The sequence below is a fragment of the Coloeus monedula genome (genome assembly GCF_965178545.1).
Source record: "Coloeus monedula genome assembly, chromosome: 4".
Classification (NCBI taxonomy): domain Eukaryota; kingdom Metazoa; phylum Chordata; class Aves; order Passeriformes; family Corvidae; genus Coloeus; species Coloeus monedula.
Window position 1 is genome coordinate 59,546,354 of NC_138784.1, and position 22,752 is coordinate 59,569,105.

The following is a 22,752-nucleotide window of genomic DNA, read 5'->3' on the forward strand; positions in this document are numbered from 1 at the left end:
TAGGAACTGAAGAAACCACAGTTCAGTGATGATGGTGCCCAGTTTGGGCACATGGGCTGTTAAGGGTTTCTGCAGCCTGAGCTCATTGAAACAAACACAGGTGAAGGCAGGCAATACAGACGGAAAAAAAAGGAAAAGGAAAAAAAAGGTCTATAGCAAGGAAAAAAGTGAGATGAACGAGGTCTGGATTCATCCCACTTAACTTGAGATAGCCTGCTAAGTTAGGATCATCAGTCACTCTAGGCTCCCTGCACAGAAAAACAAATTAGAGGTAGGAACCTTCATAAGGCAGTTTACCCCACCTAAGAACCAAGTCATCTTCTGGTGGTATGTCTCACACTGTTAACCACAGGGACAGCCCTTGCTCCCAGATAAAGTATGCCATTTTATTCCTGTAGGGGTCCTTCAGCTTAATTAAAAGAGGGGCAAAGTAGTAAGACATAGAAATTAATAGCTGGGGTATCAGAAAGAAATTAAGAGCATGAACAGGAAAAGATTAAACACAAGTTAATCACCATGGAAGAGAAAAATCATCAAGAGGAAACTGAAGAACCAAAGAAAAATGCAACAAATCACAAAGAATTCAAAACAAGAAAAATGTTTTCTTTCTATTTATAAATTCAAATCAGCAGAGATGGCACTGATGGTGTGAATTAAGAGGCCATATTGCATTTATTATTTTTTATATTATTTTTAAGTTGCAGTAGGCTGGAATAGCTCTAGCTAATTGGCAAATGTCTGTCCACATATCACATGTGGTTTGATGAGATATAAAGGTGATTTCAATATGCTGGGACTTGTAATATTTCACAAATCCCAACTTATGGCCAAAAAACCTACATCCATCCAGACAGGCAACCATTCTCTAAGCACCCAGACCCTACTGAGAAATTCACGTGAACAACCTTTGTGAAATATGTATATTCACTTATTAAAAAAGAGGTGGGGGGAAAAGTGTGCAGAAAATCAAAAACCATCTTGAACTAATCTTTAAGCCATTTATGGTAACATGGGTAAACAAATAATTCAATGTTCATTATTTGCTGAGCCATGTACATCTTGTTAAATAGAAGGATAATATACTCCAGTTCCCCTTTTGAGCAGAACACTCTCTTTGACTTGGAATTTGGGCAGCTACTAAACACACTTAATTTACACAGGCTATCTGAGATGTTAAATGAACCATAAAGGGCAGATGACAGAGACAAATAATCCTTTTCCCTGAAAGTGCCGAGTTTCAGGGTCTTGGTCTCCCTTTCACACTGATGCAGTGTGTGACACTGGAGGACCTGGCTATCACTTCCTATAAATGGCTTAACCTTCAGCTTTGTGTGGTCTGTCTAGTGCTATACCCTGACAATTAAAGAAAATCAATATCTGGCACTTCAATGCTGAAAACATGGAGCCCACTTTGGAGGTAAATAATTAGTTCAGAAATGCTTCAGGCAATAATTAACCAAACTAGACTTATTAAGAACACTTGCCTACAGCATTTTTCCTTTTCAGAGGTGTTTAATATCAATCACATAAGTTTTAAATGATTTAGATTTAAGCATTTCAGCTTCTAACAGTGTTATAATTAACACTGTTTGACTGGTTACCCTTTTACACAATAAATTATTCTCAAATCACCACACCTTAGTGAAGCTTTAGACCTCATGCTCATTTATTTCAGTCTAAAAAGACAGAAGCACATAAATTATTTGATTCAGAAGCCTCTGATTTACATTTCTATTTAATTCTCATGGAGAGGGGTGATTGTTTTATATGTTTCTCTTTGAATCACAGATTATACATTTGATTATACAACACACTTGCACAAAGAACTCCCATGTAAGTCACTGAGCATGAGAGTGAAAGGCTAACATCCTTGGCTGTCTGTGAGATTTTTTCCACTGCCTTTAGAAGGAATAGGAACTTACGGAAGACTCTTATGGTGAAGTCCAATGATGTGTCCAACATATTTCAAGTTTACGTCATTTGACTCAGTGACACAAAAGAAAAAATGTCCTTCCTGTTGGCTAGATACATTATGGCTCAATAGCTGGCTGGAAAGAGAGAGTGGGAAGAGAAGAGGTAATTTTTGTCAGACTAGATATCTGTATTTTTCATGAGCAACTGTTGAATTATTATCCAGCTGAGGGTTTAGCAATTGCTCAACTTTGAAAGCATTCCTGCTGAAGCTATACTCCTGTTGAAGTCAGCAATTCTTCTAAAGTTCTAAAAGACATGTAAATATTTTTCAGGATCTGGGCCTCTGTGTATGTTCTGTTGCTGTTAACACTGGAAAACTAACATTATGAAGGCAGAAAAGGTGCTTCATACTTCTGGGTGCAGTAGTCCTGTGGTATCCGCACACTCAGTGGACTAAACTATGATCCCACCACCATTCTCGTGCAAGTAAATTACAAGAGCAGAACAAGAGATTTTCACAAGGCTGGGCTTGGGGCCTGTATGTGTGTGTGCATGCACGTGTGTGTGCTCAGAAATCCATCCTTCGCCTTTAAAATTCTATGGAAAACACTTACACTAGAACATTTACACTAACAAAAGGAAAGAAAAATCCTATACCCCAGTTTTGTAATTAAACAAACTGGTCATCTGCAGCCCCTCTGAGATCAGTGGAGGGAATTACAGAATCTCCATAGAGAATACTGTCCTTTTTTCTCCTCTAATTGAACTGCTTGATGGATAAAATTAGTATTGTATGTAATCTGTCTTCTTCAGTGTCTCATGAATTTTATGGGTAGAAAAGTACACTTCATCTTGCAATGCTTTAAAAAACCCAAACACTGTAGGAATTACCAGCCATGGATTGCTTTCTATATTTCATAGAATTTATATCATCCATTTAACAGTGTAAAGGTGACTAGTCAGGAAAGTCAAACACAGAATCATAATATTTTACCTTATAAAGCAAAGTGCATAAACCGGGACAGTATGGAAATTGAGACACTCTAAACTAATGAAGAAGAGAATTGTCCTGCTTTATTTTACCTACCAATCTTGAAATGTAGAAGTGCAAATAATGCAAGCAAGGTGTCTGATTTAAGTTACACACGGAAGCTTCCTGTATGGTCTCTACAAAGAGATTCAGTTGTCTGGCCATTGGCACATATCCTACACTAGAATACATAACCTATCTTCTAGAGTTGATTTATTGGCTGTAAAAGGGTTATTAGAAGCTTATAGTATGGGCAAATTGTGGCCTCATTTTAGTAGTATAGAATGCAAGCAGCTACATATACAGTTTTATAAACTGTCATAAGTCACCAGAAATTAAGCTGATGATTTATAAGCAGTTCACAGGGCCAAATGCTGGTGTCTCCCTTAGGATAAGGTAAATTGTTCTCAGGACACTATTAACAGTACTTACAAATTCTCTACTAACTATATGGGAAGGTCTGAAAAAAATTACCTGTGTTTGAGGCAGTTAAAGACAAGGCAAAAGAATCCTCAAGATGCCTAACTTTCAGGCATATAAATTTAGATAAGACAAACTTTATCTATCAGTTATTTCACACCAGACCTTTCTCTGCCCATTATCTTGTAATTTCTTTTATATGACTGCCATATCCCATGGTTCCTATTTTTACTTAGTTCTTCCAGTTTATGTCACTGACTTCACGTACATCAACACTCACATTATATTAACAGTGTGAATGTTTAATTTTCTTTCCATGTATTTAAATTTTAAAGGTTAATTCAGTTGCAATACTTTAGGCTACGTCTATAAGACGTTTAATGAAACAATCTATTTCAGAGTAGAATTATTTAAGTGATTTTTATTTATTTTCAGAAATTGAGGTATAACAGGAGCAAAACTTTTAAAAATGTCAATATTTATTTATTTTTTATAAAAATTCCACCAAGGATGTAAAGTATTCTTTTAGTCAGTATGTTCTATAGATATTTGGGGTAAAAATCATAAAGTGGGTATATACTTGCCTTCTCTAAGATCACAGATTTGAGTTCAGTATAAGAGCAGAAAATATTAAAGAGAAAACATGCAGTCACCTGAAATATGGTAAAAACACTCCATGGAGAATAAAATAAGTTTGCAAATGAATTGTTGTAAGATTTTTCTTGAAGGCCAGGCTTACAAGAAAATAAAGTCAAGTGGTGCATTTTATTATTTCAGACCCATTACAACATCATGGGTAAATGGTATCCTTACCGTGAAAACAGATTGATTAATTTTCCGTACACTCCAATATTTTTATATTGATCTTCACCTTATTTGTGTTCTTTTGCCTTTCATGGATTGTTTACCACAGGAAGTTTGGCACACCATTTTTAGTGGTACTCCTTTGCTCAGTGTAGAACTTACATCACTATGACAAGCATTTCATTCTGGTTTTAATGAGTTAAAGGAAGTCTAAACTGAAGAATGAAATCGCAGCTCTTTTCAGAATCATTCATCTGAAGTCTTAGACATTTTAGACACAGTCAGACAGCTTCCACAATATTTGATTGGTTTCCACATATTTTTTTCCATTTCTTTGCAAACATCCTGCCCCTCAGGGACATTTTTAATTCTCTGTAAACATTGCACCTCATTCAATAAATGTTTACTCTGTTGTGCTGAAAAAAGTGAAGACCTTAACACTGAGGGAATAGAACACTGACGGTCTAGAATTAGGATGTCATTCAAACTAGAGGAAGATGAGGAAATGGAAGTGGAGGAAATAACTTTACTGCAGATAATATTTCTTGTTTCTGTATGACCATAAGTCATCCTTAATAACATTTTAACAAGAAACAATCATACAAGCCTCTGCACAATTGGGATAAGAGCTCAGTCTAACTAAAACAAACATTAGCATGAAGGAGAATTTTATTATCACCCTCGAGACTGTGAACTGCAAGTTTTTTGAACAATAAAGATTACATTCACGTCTTCTCAATAAATTGCTTGCTGTACCACAGGAAGATTTCCACTAGAGTTTGCCTAGCTTTATTTTGAAACTACATTCATGGAAATTTATTATAAAAATGATGGCTTTTAGATGCCGTTAATGTAAAAACATCCCACAAGTATTTAATGTCTGAATTGTCCAACATTTTTTCAGGTATTCAGGTGATGTTTCTATGCTTGAAATCAAAGATGTATTTTATTTAAAGATATCCCACAGTTAGTATTTCAGATACATTTATATTTTTTGTCACTTTTTGAATATGCTGTCTCATGACCACCTATTAATTAGGGAACTAAATGAAGAATTTAGAGCATCCTATATCTCAACTGACCTTGTGTGTATCAGTGGAAAAGCAACAGGACACATGCATGAGATCAAATTATTGGCATTTTCTCTGACATGTTAGCGGTGGTGAGGAAAGCAGATGGAAAAAAACATATTAGATATTGATCCCTTTCTCATTCCTGCATACCCTTTAATTAGATTTAGATTGTAAACAATGCTATTGTATCTTGTGACAGTATGCGTGAAATAATGGCCTGAACTGTATCTATGTATATTTTGAAATATTAGTCAAATTGAGTGCTTGGAAATTTTATGCATTAGAAATATATGTTTTTAGTCATGTTGCAAATTTTCTTAAAAATTAACATTAAAAAAAAAAAATTAGAATGCCCTTTTGAATGCTTTATGAAGGAATATACTAATCTCTCTTTTAAGGAAAGGAAGTAAAGAAACACATATAAGGATGTGCTGTTAAAGTTTATATTCCAAGTATGCAGACAATGCAAACTAGCCAAGACACCAACAGGTCAGAATTTCTGCCCTTTTGTTAGGCCATGGCTGTCACTGCAGCTGCATCAGCATCTGCCAAGCCAATACCATGCCAACGAGCAAACATGCTCCTCCATTTTGCACACACAATGGTACATCACAAAATTATCCTTCACAAAGCTTATGTGAGTTCAGCAGTTTTTCAGCTTAGATCTGTTGTCACACAGGAATTGCTCTCTGATTGTAAAACCAGCTCTCTCCTATTGTAGACCACATCAACATATTACTGATCCCAGGCTCCTATGTTTTGCCAGAACAGCAGCAGCTGAGCAGTCTGCATAATTCCCCTGCATGCTTTGAATTCTGGAGGGGCCTATTAACAAGAGATCTGTGTTGTGAGATGCAATTACACTACATAGGGTGCTATGCCAGGTCCTGGCACACAGGTGATACTAGATATAGGTTATTAAGACAGCCTGGATTCAGGAGTTTTGTGCAGAGAGACAAGAATTTCACACAGAGACAGCTCTGGATTTGTTCGCTTCACATCACTTTGTTCCGTTAATCTCAAAAGACCACTTCAATGTTGTTCAAAACAAATACAAAAAAGTATGCACCTGAGATGAAATATAATGTTACATGTAAATAAATTTACTGATTTGGGTTTCCCATTCTGTTAGGTAGTGGTGCAGAGTAGCAATGAAGTACACTCTTCTCAGTGGTGGCAAGCAGGACAAGAAGCAAACTGAATAAAATAAAATTCCATTTTAAAAAAAGAAGTTCTGTTTTATTATTACTTTTTACTGGTAGGATCATCAAACAGTGGAATAAATTGCTGAGAGAGGTTGTGAACTCTCCACTGTTGAAAGAACTCAAAACTGACTGATCAAGATCCTGAGAAACCTTCTGTAGTTGACAATATCCACCAGTCCCTGCCAAGCTCAGCTATTCTGCCAAAAGACATACATATTAGTGAATTAGTCAGCTGATTTTTAAGATATAATAATAATATATATATTCACTTTGAAGAGAATTGCATGTATATGCTGGTGCCAGACCTTCCAATTCCTACTAGAGCATAAAAACTGGATATTTATTTTTTTAAAAAGTGGGTTACACTCCACCATGATAGGATAGATCAAAAACTCAACATGCCACACACGAGTTACAAAGATTTCTGCTCAAGGCCATCTAGTGAAAAAAAAAAAAAAGCAGTTTCTTGAGATTTAGTGAATCCACTTTTTTTTTTCATTTAAAATATGATTCATTGCACTCTGTTCCACATACCATGTAATCTACTTCTCTGTTCCTTTCTACTAAAGCAAGACCAAACCTAAGTTTTACAAAGGATTTTGGAGGAGGGCAGAAGGTGGAGAAGAAGATAGAAAGAGGTTGATCCAGTGATTTCTGATATGGACTACCTATCGCTATTGACTTCTCAGCATATGGATACAGCAATGGGCAGCAGTAATAAATCTTAAAATAAACTCAATGAGATGGTCTGAATGGAATAATCTTAATGGAGTGACTCGTCTTCAGTAAACACAAGCCACTGAGAAGTCATGGATTGCAACTCTTTATTAGTAAGTGTACTGAGGTTTTCCATTGCCTGCAATCTGCAGTCAAAGTACTTCTAAAGCCTCAGATATCTGGAGCTGGCTGTACAAGGGAGCAAATACAATGTCAAAGGCATTTGCTTTTCCTTATTTAATCCACTGAAAATGCAATTATCCCCAGAGACAGGAGAAGAAAGAGACTTGGGAAAAGGGAATTTTTCTCAGTCTTATTGTCAAGGGACTGTCTCGTCAGGCTCTATTGGCTTCACTAATTTACTTATTTCCTAATATCCTTCAGACCTCAGCACCTTTGTTTAGAAACAGTACTGTACTTTTTACATTTATTTCTGTTGTTTGAAAATTAACTTTTTTTTAAAGTTGTGACTTAAGTGGCTTTGAGGATCAGTGGAGTTTTGGTTTGGGTTTTTTGATTGTTTTGGGGGGTTTGTTTGTTTAGCTTTGGTTGTTCAGTTTTATTTTTAAAGACAGTGGCTATTAAAATGTGCTGGATTAGAGACTAAATCCCTTGTATTGCAATTAATGAAGAAAGATGTCAGTGTAAAAAAAACCCCAAACAATTACAAAGAAAAAAGAAAAGGGGCTTCCAGGGGCCTCAGTGATGAGGATCTAGGTCTGTCCATGGCCAGCGCCACCCAGCTGAGCCCCTTGGCCAAGATGGGAGCACCAGTGGAAAAACAGACTTAAGAAAGGTCAAAATACTGCACAGCAGTGAAAAGTGAGGTAAAAAACTGTAAGAAACAGCCCTTCAGACACGTAGGTCAATGAAGAAGTGGAGTGGAGGTGCTGCAGTTGCCAGAGATGAGATTTACCTGCAGCCTGTGGAGGAGACCATGGTGGAGCAGATGTTTCCCTGCAGCCCTTGGAGAGACTCTGCTGGAGTAGATATCCACACTGTAGCCTGTGGGAGATGACACATTGGATGGTGTACATGGATATCCTGGTTTTGGCCAGGACAGTGAATTTTTCCACTGTAACTGTGAGGGGGCAGAGGCCAGAGCCGTGTGGGTGTGTGGAGGTTGTTATTCTGTACAACTTACTTCACTGCCAGGGAGCAAAAGTAAGGGATTCTCACTTCCAAGGAGGGGAGTGTGGCTTGCGGTCATGAAGAAAAAAGTGGCATGTGGAGGATCTGCCACCATTTCATTCATTGTCTCAGGGGTCACATGGGGCTGGGTTGGTCTCTTCTTGTATACTTTTGTTATTAATGTTGTTTTCGTTCCTGTTTGTTTTCTTGTCTGGATGTTGTTTCCAGTAAATTGTTCTCATCACAGCTTGAGATCTCTCTTTTGTCTCTCTCACCAGAGGGGATGAGGATGGGGAGAAGCTCAAGCTCGTGGTTTGCATTTTACTGGAAAAACTTAATTAGGGAATACCATTCCTAAACCACCACAGTGGATATGGTCTGAAGGAACTGTGGCCTGTGGCAGACCCACACAGAACTGGTTTTCCCTTGAGAACTGCAGCCCACTGGAAGGAACTGTGCTGAAGCAAGGAAATGTCTCAGGAGGCAAGAACAGTAAAGAGGTTGTTATGGACTCAGCACTGTCCTCCCATCCCATACCCTCCTTGAGGACAGGAGAGGAGGAGTTTAGAATGAAGTAGTGAAGTTGAACTTTGGGAAAAAGAGGAGAGAGAAGGTGATCTTTAAATATTGTCTTTTTTTCTTACTATCCCCTATGTTTTGATTGTTGATACATTGGACAAATTCTCTCAACTTCAGTCAGTTTTTCTCTTAAGATTAATTCATAAGTTATCTCCCTGTGCCTGTCTCATTTTCTCCCCCTGTTCTGTTGAGGAGCATGAGGCCAAGATTAACCCACCATGTGTACAAAATCTAAATCAAGTTACCTTGAATACCAGGAGCAGCAATATTTTTGAATACATTGTCAAAATGTAGCTAGAAAGACTCTGTGAAGAGTCTGTATGGTCGTACAGTATGTGCAGTACAGGAAGAATCACACTAAAAGTACCCAATTTTTGTTAACAGTAGCATAGAAGATGTGAAGACAATGTTTCTCTTGCAAATATCAGCATCTCCAAAAGGTCAGAACAACCCTCACATTTGAAAGACTAAATATTTCTACCTCTACCACTTAAGCTCTATAGATTGTATCTCTGAATTTTTTTTACCCATGTTGATATCACAGCTCCTGAGTGTAACATCTATAAGAGCAAGAAAGACAGTAAGCTCAAACCAGACAGTGTCCTTCACTTTCTATATATATACACACATATATTTATATAATATATTTAAGATAAAACTATTAACAAAATGGTAAAGTTATCCTTTACCTGTGCCCAGATTATCCCACGTTTTTTCCTTTTTAATTATCTATTTTCACATCATTTTAAGCCAAGAATGAGGTTGTAATCCAGGACTTGAAATACGAAAGAGTATTTGGTCTTTCAGTTCATATGACACATATTTAATATCATACTGCATTTCCAAGTAGCAGAGAGGTCAAGGTGTCTCATTACATAAGGGCACTTTGATGTTTTCAATTGGTGCTGTGAGGTGTAGCATTTAAATACTTGTACACTTTTAACTCACATTTATTTAAGCCCTGCTAATGGGATTAGAGTTATGATGCTTCCTGGCAGTAGGTATATTGTCCTGTAGATTTTTGCAGATCTTCTGTTAAAGGGAGTTACACACTGGAGTACCAATGTCTAGTAATACGAATAGCAGCTTCCACAAACAGTCTTCTAAACAGCAATTTGGGTGTCCTAAAGCTTTCTAGTCATTCAGGAGAAATGACTCTGATGTCAACATTTTAGCAGCAGAGAAACATCTATTCCTCTATAAGCACTCACAAGAGACTCTCAAGCAAGACCTTTTTTTTGTTTTAGTTAGTGGAAATGTCTTCTATTCTTGAGCCTATTAACTTGTAACAATAGAAATAATAGAAGCTGAGACAGGTGTAGAAAGTTTAATTCTCTTCCTCCTTGCGAGCCTCACATTTAAAAAGGGAGTTCAAAATTCATGATAAAAAAGGTTATTAAAATTCATGAATGCTAGTATAATATAATTTTTGATCTGCACAGTTTTTCAGGGATTGTTGTCAGTTTCTATTCCACTGTTAGCCATCATTAACAGCAAATATGACAGATACACTAATGAAATCGATTTGGTCATGTTATCAATTTAATCCAAAAATGTAACCCCATTTTATTACCTTGTAAGTTATAAAGGCTTATAGGCTAATGTCATCTGTCACTGTAAGAGTTCTCCGCCGAACTTCTTAATAAATAAATGTATGTTTATTTTTTTATATTTTGAATTAATTACTTCAATACAGCAGTAATGCTGGTTTAGCTCATGGTAGGACTGAAATATTGGTCAATGCACTCTAGTAAGGGAAACTTTTCAGTGAAAGGAATATAGCAATACAGTATTGCCCTGGAACCTTGCTACAGCTTGGCAATAGATAACTGTGCAGCAATATTCCCTGCAGCCAACTCACTGTCTAAGAAACTAATACAATCCTCAAGCCTCTATAAGAGTTGTGCCTTGTTGTAAGGAAGTTTTTTTAAGGTACAATGAAAGCAGGATTGTCCTCAAACACATACCTCTCTCATTAATAACATTAGAAAGCTCAACAAGATACTCCTCCTTGTAGATGGCAGTATTTTTTTTTTTTTTGAGCATTTATTATCTGATGAAACTACTTTATAGCTTTTATATTGTGTTTGGAAAAATAACAGACCAAGCTAGGTATCATTATGACAGGTGTCACCAGATGGCATCATTAGAAACAGACTTCTGAATTATTTCACTGCACGATTAAATATTTAAACTTAGGAAACTTCTCAACTATGAACATAAGCTTAGGCATTATCTTTAAAAATGGAATGAGAAGCAATATTTTTACCTCCAGTTCGAGTTTGTTCTCAAGGAAGAATTGGTTTTGGAGCACAGAAATATACTGTTGGATGTGAATAGTTGTTTTACAAGCTGTTTGCCTTGTTTCCAGACCCAAGGCATCTTTACAAGTAAGTAGAACATCAACAAGCTTTACCATGCATCTATCTAGATTTTTTAATTCTTCACAAGACAGTAAAAGAATGATAAAAGACTTCTGAAAAAGCAAAATTTTCTTTTTTTAACTGGAGAGAGATACTGAAGAAATCTTTCATTCCTGTTCTCAGAAAGCCATTCAAATTGCAGTGATTTCAGATTATGCATCCTATACAAAATCCCCTCAAGAGTAGCAAACCTGAGGGCCAGTTGCCACCTGGCATACAAGCGCTCAGCTAGAGGCAGTATCATGACATGGGCTTTTAGTTGGTACTGCACTACACACTGCCAAACCCACACCAGTAGCCAATAAATAATTCCTTTAGAACTGCTGGTAACCATTGCAGTGGGTATGTCTGCACAGCACTACAGGCTGCAACAATAGGAGAAAAAGGACAGGAGAGGAAGCTTGCTGAGTTTGTCAAACTGCCTAAGGAGACTACAGTTACCATCTAAATAATACAAAGTGATCATGTCATGGAGTCAGCGACAAATCTTCCAATAACATTTTGTTAAATCTACGAAGAACAAGTAATGAAGTACAGGAAACTCTAACCTGATGCATACAATTAAATACAAAGTTTTCACAACAACTTTTCTCTCTAACTTGCTGTATTTATCTTTGAGTTTAGACAGTTTTCATGTGTTCCTGGTTTGGAAGAAGCTCTACAGCAATGCATGTATGTTTCTGGAAGAGCCTCCTTTTCATGAACAATGTGTGGCCATTTGCTCTTCTTAAGAACTGTCTGTGTCATTTCTGGGAGTGTTAGTTTCCTGTGCACAGTGAGGTCATTGTTATTTACTCAGCTAGAATTTCTGCCCATCCAGAGCTCACCCTCATTTGATTTGTTTTGCATGAGCTGCAAGATACATTATCACTGTCATTTTGCTCTCTTCAAAATTCTGAGAAGAAACAAATATGCCCGTGGAGAAAACCAAGTGCTGCATAGCTACATTGAGGCAGAAATTGTAAGTTGTGCCAAATTAAACATAATTTTGTTCAAGCACCAATATATACTTTTTTATTGTTTGCTAATAGCATGTCATTTAGGCTTCTATGTCTTGAAGTTGCAGTCCATGTTGAATTTCTGCTCTGGAGGCTGCTTTAGTGCATCTTTGTAGAAGTGAATGGAGAATGTGGACAGAACTAGCCCGCAATAATTTTCATCTATCCATGTGGAGATTGTCTGCATATACAGGAAGAAATATATGACCCTTGCACTTGCTTTAGTCGTTGTGATGGGAAGGCCCTCTTTACTGCCACTGGGGCTCTGTGAGCAGTTTTGTGCAATGTGTTTGTACATTAACAGCTGTGTCAGGCTTCTACTACCCAATTTTTGTTAGCACCTTCACAACTCAGTACAAAATTCTTGTTGACAGCTGATGTCAACCTTTCCTGTCATTATAGCCTCTGCCTGAGGTGGGTGACAAGTATTGTTATGCCTGTGTGAGAACCCATACTAAGCCACCTGTCTCTCTTCCTGGGTACATAGAAATGTACACATCAGCTTCTTCCAGTGCAGGGAAGGAAGACAGACACTTGCTCACAGTGCTTTATACAATGGCTTTGAGGTAGTGCTCAAGCTCCTTAGGTAATGTAAACTGCTCTCAGCACATGCTAACATTGTTCCTTCTGTTATGTCAGACCCTATACTCCTAACATAAACACCTTTGGAGTTTCTACTCCTAAACAAAGATCTTTGCAGAGATTTTCTTTTTTCATACTAGATTTTGGTGTGGTTTTTGGTTTTTTGGGGTTTTTTTTACATTAAAAGTCCTTACTGCTTTCCATTTTTTTTAGTGTATCTGTTCTTTGCATGCTATTTATTAATATTTTTAGTAAAACTGGTTTTTGATTATATGCTAATCAACTTTGTTCATTTGCACAGGTCTTTTTGCATCACTGCAGCACAATATAGTGCTTTAGTGTCACTTTCACTAGCCTGATAGTGGCAATATCAAACCTAGAAAATTGTGGGCATGGTCTGTCCAAGCCAGATGTGGAGGACATCAATGCCATGAGCACATTGTGCTTTTTGACTACAAATATAAATCATAAGTGTCCTCCAATGGCTTTCTGGAGCTCTGAAAAGGCATAACTAACATAGGATTACCATATGAAAACAGTGACTTGACCTAGGCACTGACTAGCTTGAAAACAACATTAGTATCTATTTCAAGAGCAGAAGTTATTTTCCACATATTTCCTAAAATTTGACATAATTGAAGCCACAATTACTTTGATGGTGTAAGAAATGATAAATTGACACTCCTGATTTTCAGTTTTCCATTTTCTGTTAATATTTGGTGATCCATTTTGCCTCTGCATATCTTCATATGCCTCCCATATCTTCACTAATCAGTGTAATTTACTGATACTAACAAACCGTGCAATCTCAGTATTCATATTTCATTCATAGTCAAAAGCAGTACAGGAACTTGTGTCGATCCTCCCACAGAATGGCTCATTATTAGTTACTGTCTATTCTGGCTTATTGTAATTTCTACTTTTTAGTTTAGTTTCCATTTTTTAGTTTATATTTAGTAAGTGACAGAATTGCCTTTTATATATTACCCATGGGTCTCCAAGTTTAATGGGATTTATATCTCAGAAGAAGACAACCACATTATCAGTAAAATTCTCATCTCTGCAGTTAAAATAATGTTTCCTTTCTTATTTCCTTGTTTCAAATAATACTCCTTCTGACTCCCCTAGCATGTACTGAATACTAAAAAGCACTTATTAAATACTAAATACTCTGAAATGAAAAAAATATTTTTCTCCGGTCTTGGTTGGGTTTTTTTGCAGTTTCTTTCTTGAACTCCTTTCTCTACTCAAGCCCCAGTCGAATATCGTGCTTTCTGTCCACCTTTATTTGCCTAAGCCCAGTGTGAGATTCATTACTTCAGTAGGATCAAATCTGTTATGTCAGAAAAAAATAGTCAACACATTCCTGTCTTTGGTCGTTACTCATATAACATCCAGCATCATACAAAGATGCTTAAAAGAAAATGCTTTCTTATGTATTTATATTTTTTTAATTGGAATAGGTACTGCATATATGTAGGTTTATGTGATGAAACAGCTGGTTCTGGGTGCGGTTTTCTCCCTTGAATAAATATAATAAATATTTCAATTTAGGTTTGGGTTGGTTTGTTTGTTTTTTTGGAGTTTTTTTGGCTTCTTGTGCTACATCCACTGCTGGCTTGTTCATTTCTTCTTTCCACTAGTTCAGTTGCCCAGGCAGTCAGTGCTGTGATTTTCCTGTCAACCAATCATTTACCACCTTTTAGTTCAGCTGTTCTTCATAGCTACAGAGGCTTTTCAGACACAGAGTTGAATTCCTTTTTTTCTTCTGGAAACTCTAATTAGTAATCAGGATTGTGATGAGTAGGCTATATGAGATAGTAAGTGCCTGGGTTAAAGATTTATGCAACAGCACATGGGTACAATTTCAGTAAACAAGTGAATGATTGAGGATTCCACATAAAACCTGAGCTGCTGCTAAGAAGAAATGAATTGACAAAAAAAAAAAGAAGCTAAAAGCATAATTATGAAATTGGTGAATGATGTGTCACATTGATTGCTACAGTGTGCTAATGTTTGCTCCATTTGATATCCCAGATATTAAAAGCAGTACTTAAATGTGTCCTTGCCTGGGCTAACAGAAAGCTAAATTGAAGCTTTTTTCAAAAAATTTTTAAAGGTTTACTGCATTTCTAGAGGTTGTTTTTATTAGTCTATTATGTGTTTTTATGTATTATTCTGTTTCCTTTCAAGCGTGTTTTGAAAAAGTTACTTGTGTGCAAGTTGAGAAATGACGGATATTTAATAGCATTCAAATAAGACATTATCTTCTGTCTTTCAAATTCTGCTTTTGAAGAGGCACATAAAATACTTTCAGAAACAAACAAGTTTTTTTTTTTATGTAACTTAGTTTTGTAAAATTAAGGTTAACAATATTCTGAAAACATATTGTTCCTGAGAGAGAAACATTTCACCACTGCTCTTAGAGTAGTAATTCACAGTGACAAAGGCAGCCAGTGTATTTTGTTTGTTTAAAACTGTACATTCTGGGGGAGGACGGAAAAGCACAAAACACATTTTAAGTGCCTTGAAGTGTCTGTTGTACACAAGAGACTCAGAAACTAGAATGCATCTCTGAAGAGTAATCAGAATCTTTTTCCTTTATAGATCTTATCCAGAGTAAGCCTAATAACCATGTACATCTACTCTTTTTTGAGTATTTAAATATTTAGAAAACAAAAACATAAGGTTGCGTATTCAGAACTGATTGGAATGTAGATTTTAGAATCATTTTAGAATGATTTTAGATATAAAGAATTCAGATGTCCAGTCATAGATTCTCTTGTTCCTGGAAGATCCATTTTCCAGAAAATAAATGACCTTAATACGATCTGTGACTGAGCACACCAAAATGAAAGTACCCAAGACATAAAAAAGGAAGGGTAAAACTTCAGAACACAGCTCATGTCTTCAATTTCCAATTCCATCTTTCTCTCTGTGCTCCCACCTTACTTATCATCTGGTGAAATTCCTTTGGTGACGTCATGCTCAGGGAACAAGTCTCACTTATAAAAGGATTTTCTTTATTTTTCATAATTTAGCTGAACCAACACAAAACTGAATACTGTAAAGCAACAAAAAGGATGTAACAACTTTCATTTTTTTCTGTGTTTACTAAATAAGGCTACTAAGCTCCCTTTAAAATAAATCCAAACAGAGAGTTGGTAGAGTGAGGGATCTGGCTCTTGAGGTCTACATGTACAGTAAATGTATTTACCATCATTTATTGCATGACATTTTAAACCTGACATTGGTCATTTATAGTGCAGTCAGTCCATAACACTTTACAAGTGGCTGGGCTTAAATTGCTACTTTGATACTGGTCAAAATCCTATGATTAAATAAGAATTTTGTAGATATTTATTTTACTTGAAGACAAAATGATCCATAGTTCACATTTTCCTGCAACCGCTGCATTAAATAAGCCTCAGTGTTTGAGTAGGCTTTAAAAAAAATTCTTTAATCAACTTTTCATTTTTGTACCTTTCATCTATGGTCACTTGAATAATCTCTATATATTTTTCTTTAGTAGAATAGAACTAGCATAACACTAAAAGTTAATTGGAGTATTAGGTAGTATACTTGAAACCAAAATACATTTGCCAGGAAGAAATTAAGCTCCCTTGTTGATTGTATCATACCAATATGTACCAAACTTATATGCCAAAAGGTACAGTAAAAGGGAACAAGGTTTTGTTTCTGTTTTATCATAATTTCTCCCTTGTCTATGCTGTCTTTGCTAAATTTTCACTAACCAATAATGCTGAAAAAGTGGGCTTTCTAACAATGAGGTAAAACACTGAAAATGGGATAAGGAACAGGCTTCAAACAGACCCTTACATAAAAGAAGAGAGGAGAGGAGAGGAGAGGAGAGGAGAGGAGAGGAGAGGAGAGGAGAGGAGAGGAGAGGAGAGGAGAGGAGAGGAGAGGAGAGGAGAGGAGAGGAGAGGAGAGGAGAGGAGAGGAGAGGAGAGGAGAGGAGAGGAGAGGAGAGGAGAGGAGAGGAGAGGAGAGGAGAGGAGAGGAGAGGAGAGGAGAGGAGAGGAGAGGAGAGGAGAGGAGAGGAGAGGAGAGGAGAGGAGAGGAGAGGAGAGGAGAGGAGAGGAGAGGAGAGGAGAGGAGAGGAGAGGAGAGGAGAGGAGAGGAGAGGAGAGGAGAAGAGAAAAGAGAAGAGAAAAGAGAAGAGAAGAGAAGAGAAGAGAAGAGAAGAGAAGAGAAGAGAAGAGAAGAGAAGAGAAGAGAAGAGAAGAGAAGGAAGGAAGGAAGGAAGGAAGGAAGGAAGGAAGGAAGGAAGGAAGGAAGGAAGGAAGGAAGGAAGGAAGGAAGGAAGGAAGGAAGGAAGGAAGGAAGGAAGGCCTTGCTATGAAGAGCAAAGAGTAAAATATTTTACACTCTATTTTTATCAGTACATAAAGACAAAAAAATAAAAATAAAATAAAAATAAAAAATGCCTTCCAACAGTGCAATGGTTGAATGCATTTATGTAATATAAACAACATTATTCTTTGCTTTTTCTACACAGTCCTCTCTGGTCATGCTTTACATCCAGAATGTCCCAATGGAAGAAAGCAAACGACACCAGTCACTTCAGAGACAACTGAAGTAATAAAACACAACTTAACTCTGAACCACTTTTCATAACTGTCAGAGTTATCACGTTAATTGTTAAATAGGATTTTCTACAAATATACAACATATAAAAACTGTTAAATATATAACTTTAGGCTTTTCAAAATACATTTAATGATCTCTTTCAAACAAGTGTTACTTTTGTTTTCTCTTTAATTTGCTTTCTGGTGCTAAATGGTGTATCAGATGAGACATAGGCCACAGATGACCAAACATGCTCTTTGCAAATACTGTATTATCCAACTTTAACTATCAAAAATGGAACTGTAGAAGAGGCATGTTTAACTGGTTAAAACGGAAAATGATTTTAGTACGAGAAAGTCAATCTAAGTACAGAGGAATAAAGGTGCCGTGTCGACAGTTTGTGTTCTTTTTGTCCAAGTTTTTCAAACATAGGTCATTTTCTCTCAGTGCTCCATTATGTTCTCTTGAACATGGCATTTCAAGAGCAGGTCTCTGAGTTAGTTTTTACTTCAGCTTTCCATAAAGACTTCTGCTGGACAACATTTCAGCTTTGTGAAAGCTGGAATCATGTCTTTGTGGAGACCTCCTTCAATTTAATGACATAACTCTGTTAAGAGTAAGATTGTGTCCACTTTAAAATAGATTTTGCTCTTTGGTCTATTGTAAATACTGAAAGTATAAGAAAATAAAAGCAATTCAGACAGTTTAGGGCACAAGAAGAGTTTCTCTTTTGCACCTCAGTCTCCTCCCATAGGCAAAACAGTCTTCTCTAAGGCTGATTGGGATGATACTCTTCATTGTAGCAGACTCTTCAGATTGAAACATGTAGGTAACAGCAAGTCCAGCAGTGGTGTATAACGCAGATGAAATGTTAACCATGAACTTTTTTGTATTGCTAATGCCCAAGCATATCTCTTTTTCTATATTCCTTAGTCCAGTGATCCTTAGAATGGTAGAACAAACTTTAGCTCATAATGCAGAGGAATTATGCTGTCATTCATGAGATACAGAGAAACAGACAGTTGGGTTGATGACATATAACGGATGATGATCAACAGCAGTGAAACTTGACTAAGTTAAGTAGCTCACAGAGAGCCTAAACCACTCCTACGAGGATTCTGTGTTGCTGCATTTGTCAGGAGACCTGTAAATCAATAAGAACAAATGAGTCAGTGTTTTAATTTGCAATTCTGCTTATCTTTGCTGTCCATTATTATAAAATACACTGTACTGAGATTTTTCAAGGAGACAGTTAATTAATTTGAAGATATTTATTTTGCACAGAATTTTCCCTGAGAAAGAAGCATATGAAAAAGCCTATATTTTTATTATAAAATGTTTATGCTTTAATAATTATTTCCAATAAATTATAACTTATAATAACTTCAATGCCATCCACTTTTTACTAAGCTTCTTGCACGTTCTTTCTCATAAAAATCACAGAATGTTCTTTTACACACATTAAAGTTACAAATAACAATGTCTAATACACATGGTGATTAAGATTACTTTTAATTTTTATGTTTAGGATGTAATGAACAATGGACATGAAAACCATGAACATATATTAAAAATGCAAAGATGTTTGTACTGGAGACTTTTCTGCAGTTAAGTTTCCAAAGAGCACTAGTGTGCCTAATTTAATCAATACTGCCCTCTAGCGGTGCTATTACAAGTGCAAAATAATGTAAATAATGGTTATTAATAGTCAATTTAATCAGAAAATTGTTTTAGTTACGTACCAGAAACAAACAAAACAAAACAAAAAAAATCCCAACAAAATGCAAGATAATAAAAACAGGCAAAGTACTGCCCAATGAACCTGTTGCAAAGAAAATTGAATGGAATCAGTATTTTGAAAAAGAAACAGAACCAAAGTTCACACTATTAAAGAAATCAAGAGTACTGGAAGACAGCACAAGCACAAATGAGAAAATAACAACTGATTTATACAACAAAGAGCCAGCTACTCATGCTCACCCAAAATATGAGTTTAGAAATGGTTTAAAAAATACACAGATGCTGTATGCTCCAAAATGTTGTGGGGTATATTAAGAAAGCATGATTGCTACAAAATGCTGTTTGAATTTTCAAAAAATTATCTTCTGCTTTGGCATTTTTCTGTCTCCAAGTAGTCAGAACTGTTATTACTGATGGAAATACCATGCAAAACTCCAGAAAATACTTAACAGTGAATGTAAAAGCAAAACAAACAACAAAATCAAATTCAATTGGTTTAAGCCATATATTAAATATTGCATTTTTAACCTAATCTTCAGAGCTGTACATGAAAAAAATCTGCCTCCAAATCAATTTAGTGACAGCTTGAAACATATGGATCTCTATATATATGCATGTAGAAAGAAAGAAAGAGAGAGAGAGAGAGAGGCAGATAGATAGATGAATACTTTCCTTACAAGGCATAAAGTGTATGTCATAGATTTCTGCTTTTGTCCTCTCACCTTTTCCAGGAAAAAACACCCCAGAAATCTTGCAAACAGCCTTTCCTTTTCGGACTAGTGATCAGATCTCCAAACCACATGGCCTCAGACAGGCTGAAGGCAAAAAACCTGGTTGATTATTGTGATATATTCCCCTTCTTAAATATACTTTCAGCAAGAGAAATTAAAGTTTTGCTTCTATTAATTTTACTCTTTCCCCTTTAAACTCTTTCTTGGGCTTCCTGATATGCCCCCTATTTTTCTTCCCATTAGAAAAGAACACAACTTTTAAGGTAGTAATACTTTTAAGGTTGCAAGACACACAGCAAACAATTTATGGTTTATTAGGTCTGAAAGTAAACTACTATGTTTTAAGAATTAGCTTGACATAGATCCATCTTTCCTTTATCATGCTGGAATGGCCCACAGCTAAAAGCAACAGCGTAAACTGCTGATGGACTGTATGTTCAGTGTTTTCATAGTGTACTTCTCTACCATATTGGTCCCAGGATGAAGAAAGAATTCAGGTACAACAACATACATTCATAGATACCTGCTGCTTTGTCATTTTATGGGGATAAAAGCTTCCTTCCTTCCTTGCTATCCCTGTCTCCACTTTAAACACCCCTGCTGCATGAATATGGTATTAACACTTTAAAGGAAGACAAGAAGCGAGGAGAAAATTATGCACTTTAAAAATGCTGAGGAAGGGCATAGAGCAGGCTTGAAATAAAGTGATGACAGGAAGAGGAACAGATTAGAGAACAGGAGGTGAATTTACAACTTTGGACAATGACAGGAGAAAATGAAAGTGGGAAAAATGCATAGGTTAGCCAGGGAAGTATAAACATCACTTATTAATGAAGGCATGAAAAAGAAGTAAGATAGGTAATAAGAATAACAGACAGAAAGGAGAGAGAAAATAAGAGAGAGCATGATGAGTCCAGAGAAGAGGAAGAGAATGCACACCTACCCTCCCACCTCCTGTTTTTTCCCTTTCGTTCCTCATTACAGGTAAATTAATCACTCCCCAGAAAAACAGACAGATCAAATAAGAGAAAAGAGGGACTCCTAAAAAAAAATAAAAAGGACTTGTTTACTATTTATAGTAATAGTTCAATCCATAGAATAGAATCATTGAATCAGTTAGGTTGAAAAATACTTTTAAGACCATCACGTCCAACCCAGTGCTGCCAAGTCCACCACTAAACCATGTCGATAAGGACCACATATATACATCTTTTAAATACTTCCACAGATGGTGATTCAATCACTTCCCTGGGTAGCCTCTTCCAAGACTTGACAACCCTTTTAGCGAAGAAATTTTGACTAATATCCAATATAAACCTCCCCAGTGCAACTTGAGGCTGATTTCACTCATTCTGTCACTTGTTACTTGGGAAAACAGACTGACCCCCTTCTGGCTACAATCTCCTTTCAGAGTGGTAAGGTGTCTCCTGAGCCTCCTTTTCTCCAGGCTGAACAACCTCAGCTCCCTCAGCCACTCCTCAAAAATCTTGTGCTCCACACCCTTCCCCAGCTCCGTTGCTCTTCTCTGGACATGCTCCAGCACCTCAATGTCTTTCTTGTAAGTGAGAGGCCCAAAATTGAACATGGGATTTGAGGTGTGGCCTCACCAGTGCCAAGTACAGGGGGACAATCACCACCCGGTCCTGCTGACCACACTATTATGGAAACAAGCCCGAATTCCATTGGCTTTTCTGGCCGCCTGGGTACATGCTGGCTCATGTTCAGCTGCTATTGACCAGCACTCTCAGGTCCTTTTCTGTTGGGTCGTTTTACATCTGCGCTTCCCCTGTAGCACCGCATGGGGTTGTTGTGACCCAAGTGCAGGACACACCACTTCACCCTGTAGAACCTCCTATACTTGTCCTTGACCCACTGATCCAGCCTGTCCAGAGCCCACTGCAGAATCTTTCTACCCTCCAGCAGATAAACACTTCCACCCAACTTGGTGTCATCTGTGAACTGACTGAGGGTGCACTCAATCTCCCTGTCCAGATCATTGGTTGAGATATTAAGCAGAACTGGCCCCAATACTGAGCCCTGGGGAACACCACGAGTGACTGTAAGCCAGTGAGATTTAATTCTACTCACCACCACTCTCTCGGCTCAGCCATCCAGTATTTTTTTATCCAGTGAGAGGTTCACCTATCAAAGCAGCCAATTTCTCCAGGAGAATGCTTTGGAAAACAGCGTCAAAGGCTTTACTAAAGTTCAGGTAGACAACATCCATAGCCTTTCCCTCATCCACTGAGTAAGCTGCCTTGGCATTAGATGAGGTTGGTCTAGCAGGTCAATGCCTTTCATAAACCCATGCTGGCTAGGTCTGATCCCCTGGTTCTGCATGTGCCATAGGATGACACTCAAGATGATCTGCTCCATGACCTTCCCTGGCACCAAAGTCAGACTGAAAGGCCTGTAGTCTGCTCTCTGGAAGTTCTAGGTGGCAGTTCTGCTGACCTCCCTCTTTCCTTCTCTAAGAATTGAAAACGTGAATCAAAATGCATGAGAAGCCACTTCCCTGACAGGCAAGTTTTAAGTAAAATGGTGCTCTTGATGAGTGTTTGGCAGCAATTTTTAGAAAACCATTTAGGTCATGAGATTGCAATAATAACTGCAACTTAAATAACTATTTACATAAAATTGCTTCAAAGCCTGGGAAATTTGTTTTCACATTGTTTTGGTTCTTTTTTTCCCTTCACTCAGGATATTTGTAGCAGCATCAAATTAAAGAAGGCCGGGGTACCAATCACATAGGACAACATTTTTTATTCTGTTCATACATAGTTCTAGGTACCAATGCACGTCTGTTTGTCAC

At 37.0% G+C, this 22,752-nt stretch overlaps 1 protein-coding gene across 1 annotated transcript in view; it reads right to left on the reverse strand.

Moving 5' to 3' along the window:
* Positions 1-334: 334 nt before the first annotated feature.
* TAFA5 (TAFA chemokine like family member 5) overlaps positions 335-22,752 on the reverse strand; it is a gene marked incomplete at both ends in the record, with an annotated part of 426,162 nt that continues 403,744 nt past the window's right edge. Inside the window, one exon of the mRNA XM_082280365.1 lies at positions 335-409. Within this exon, the coding sequence (XP_082136491.1) occupies positions 335-409 (75 nt within the window). The remainder of the gene's footprint in view (positions 410-22,752) is intronic.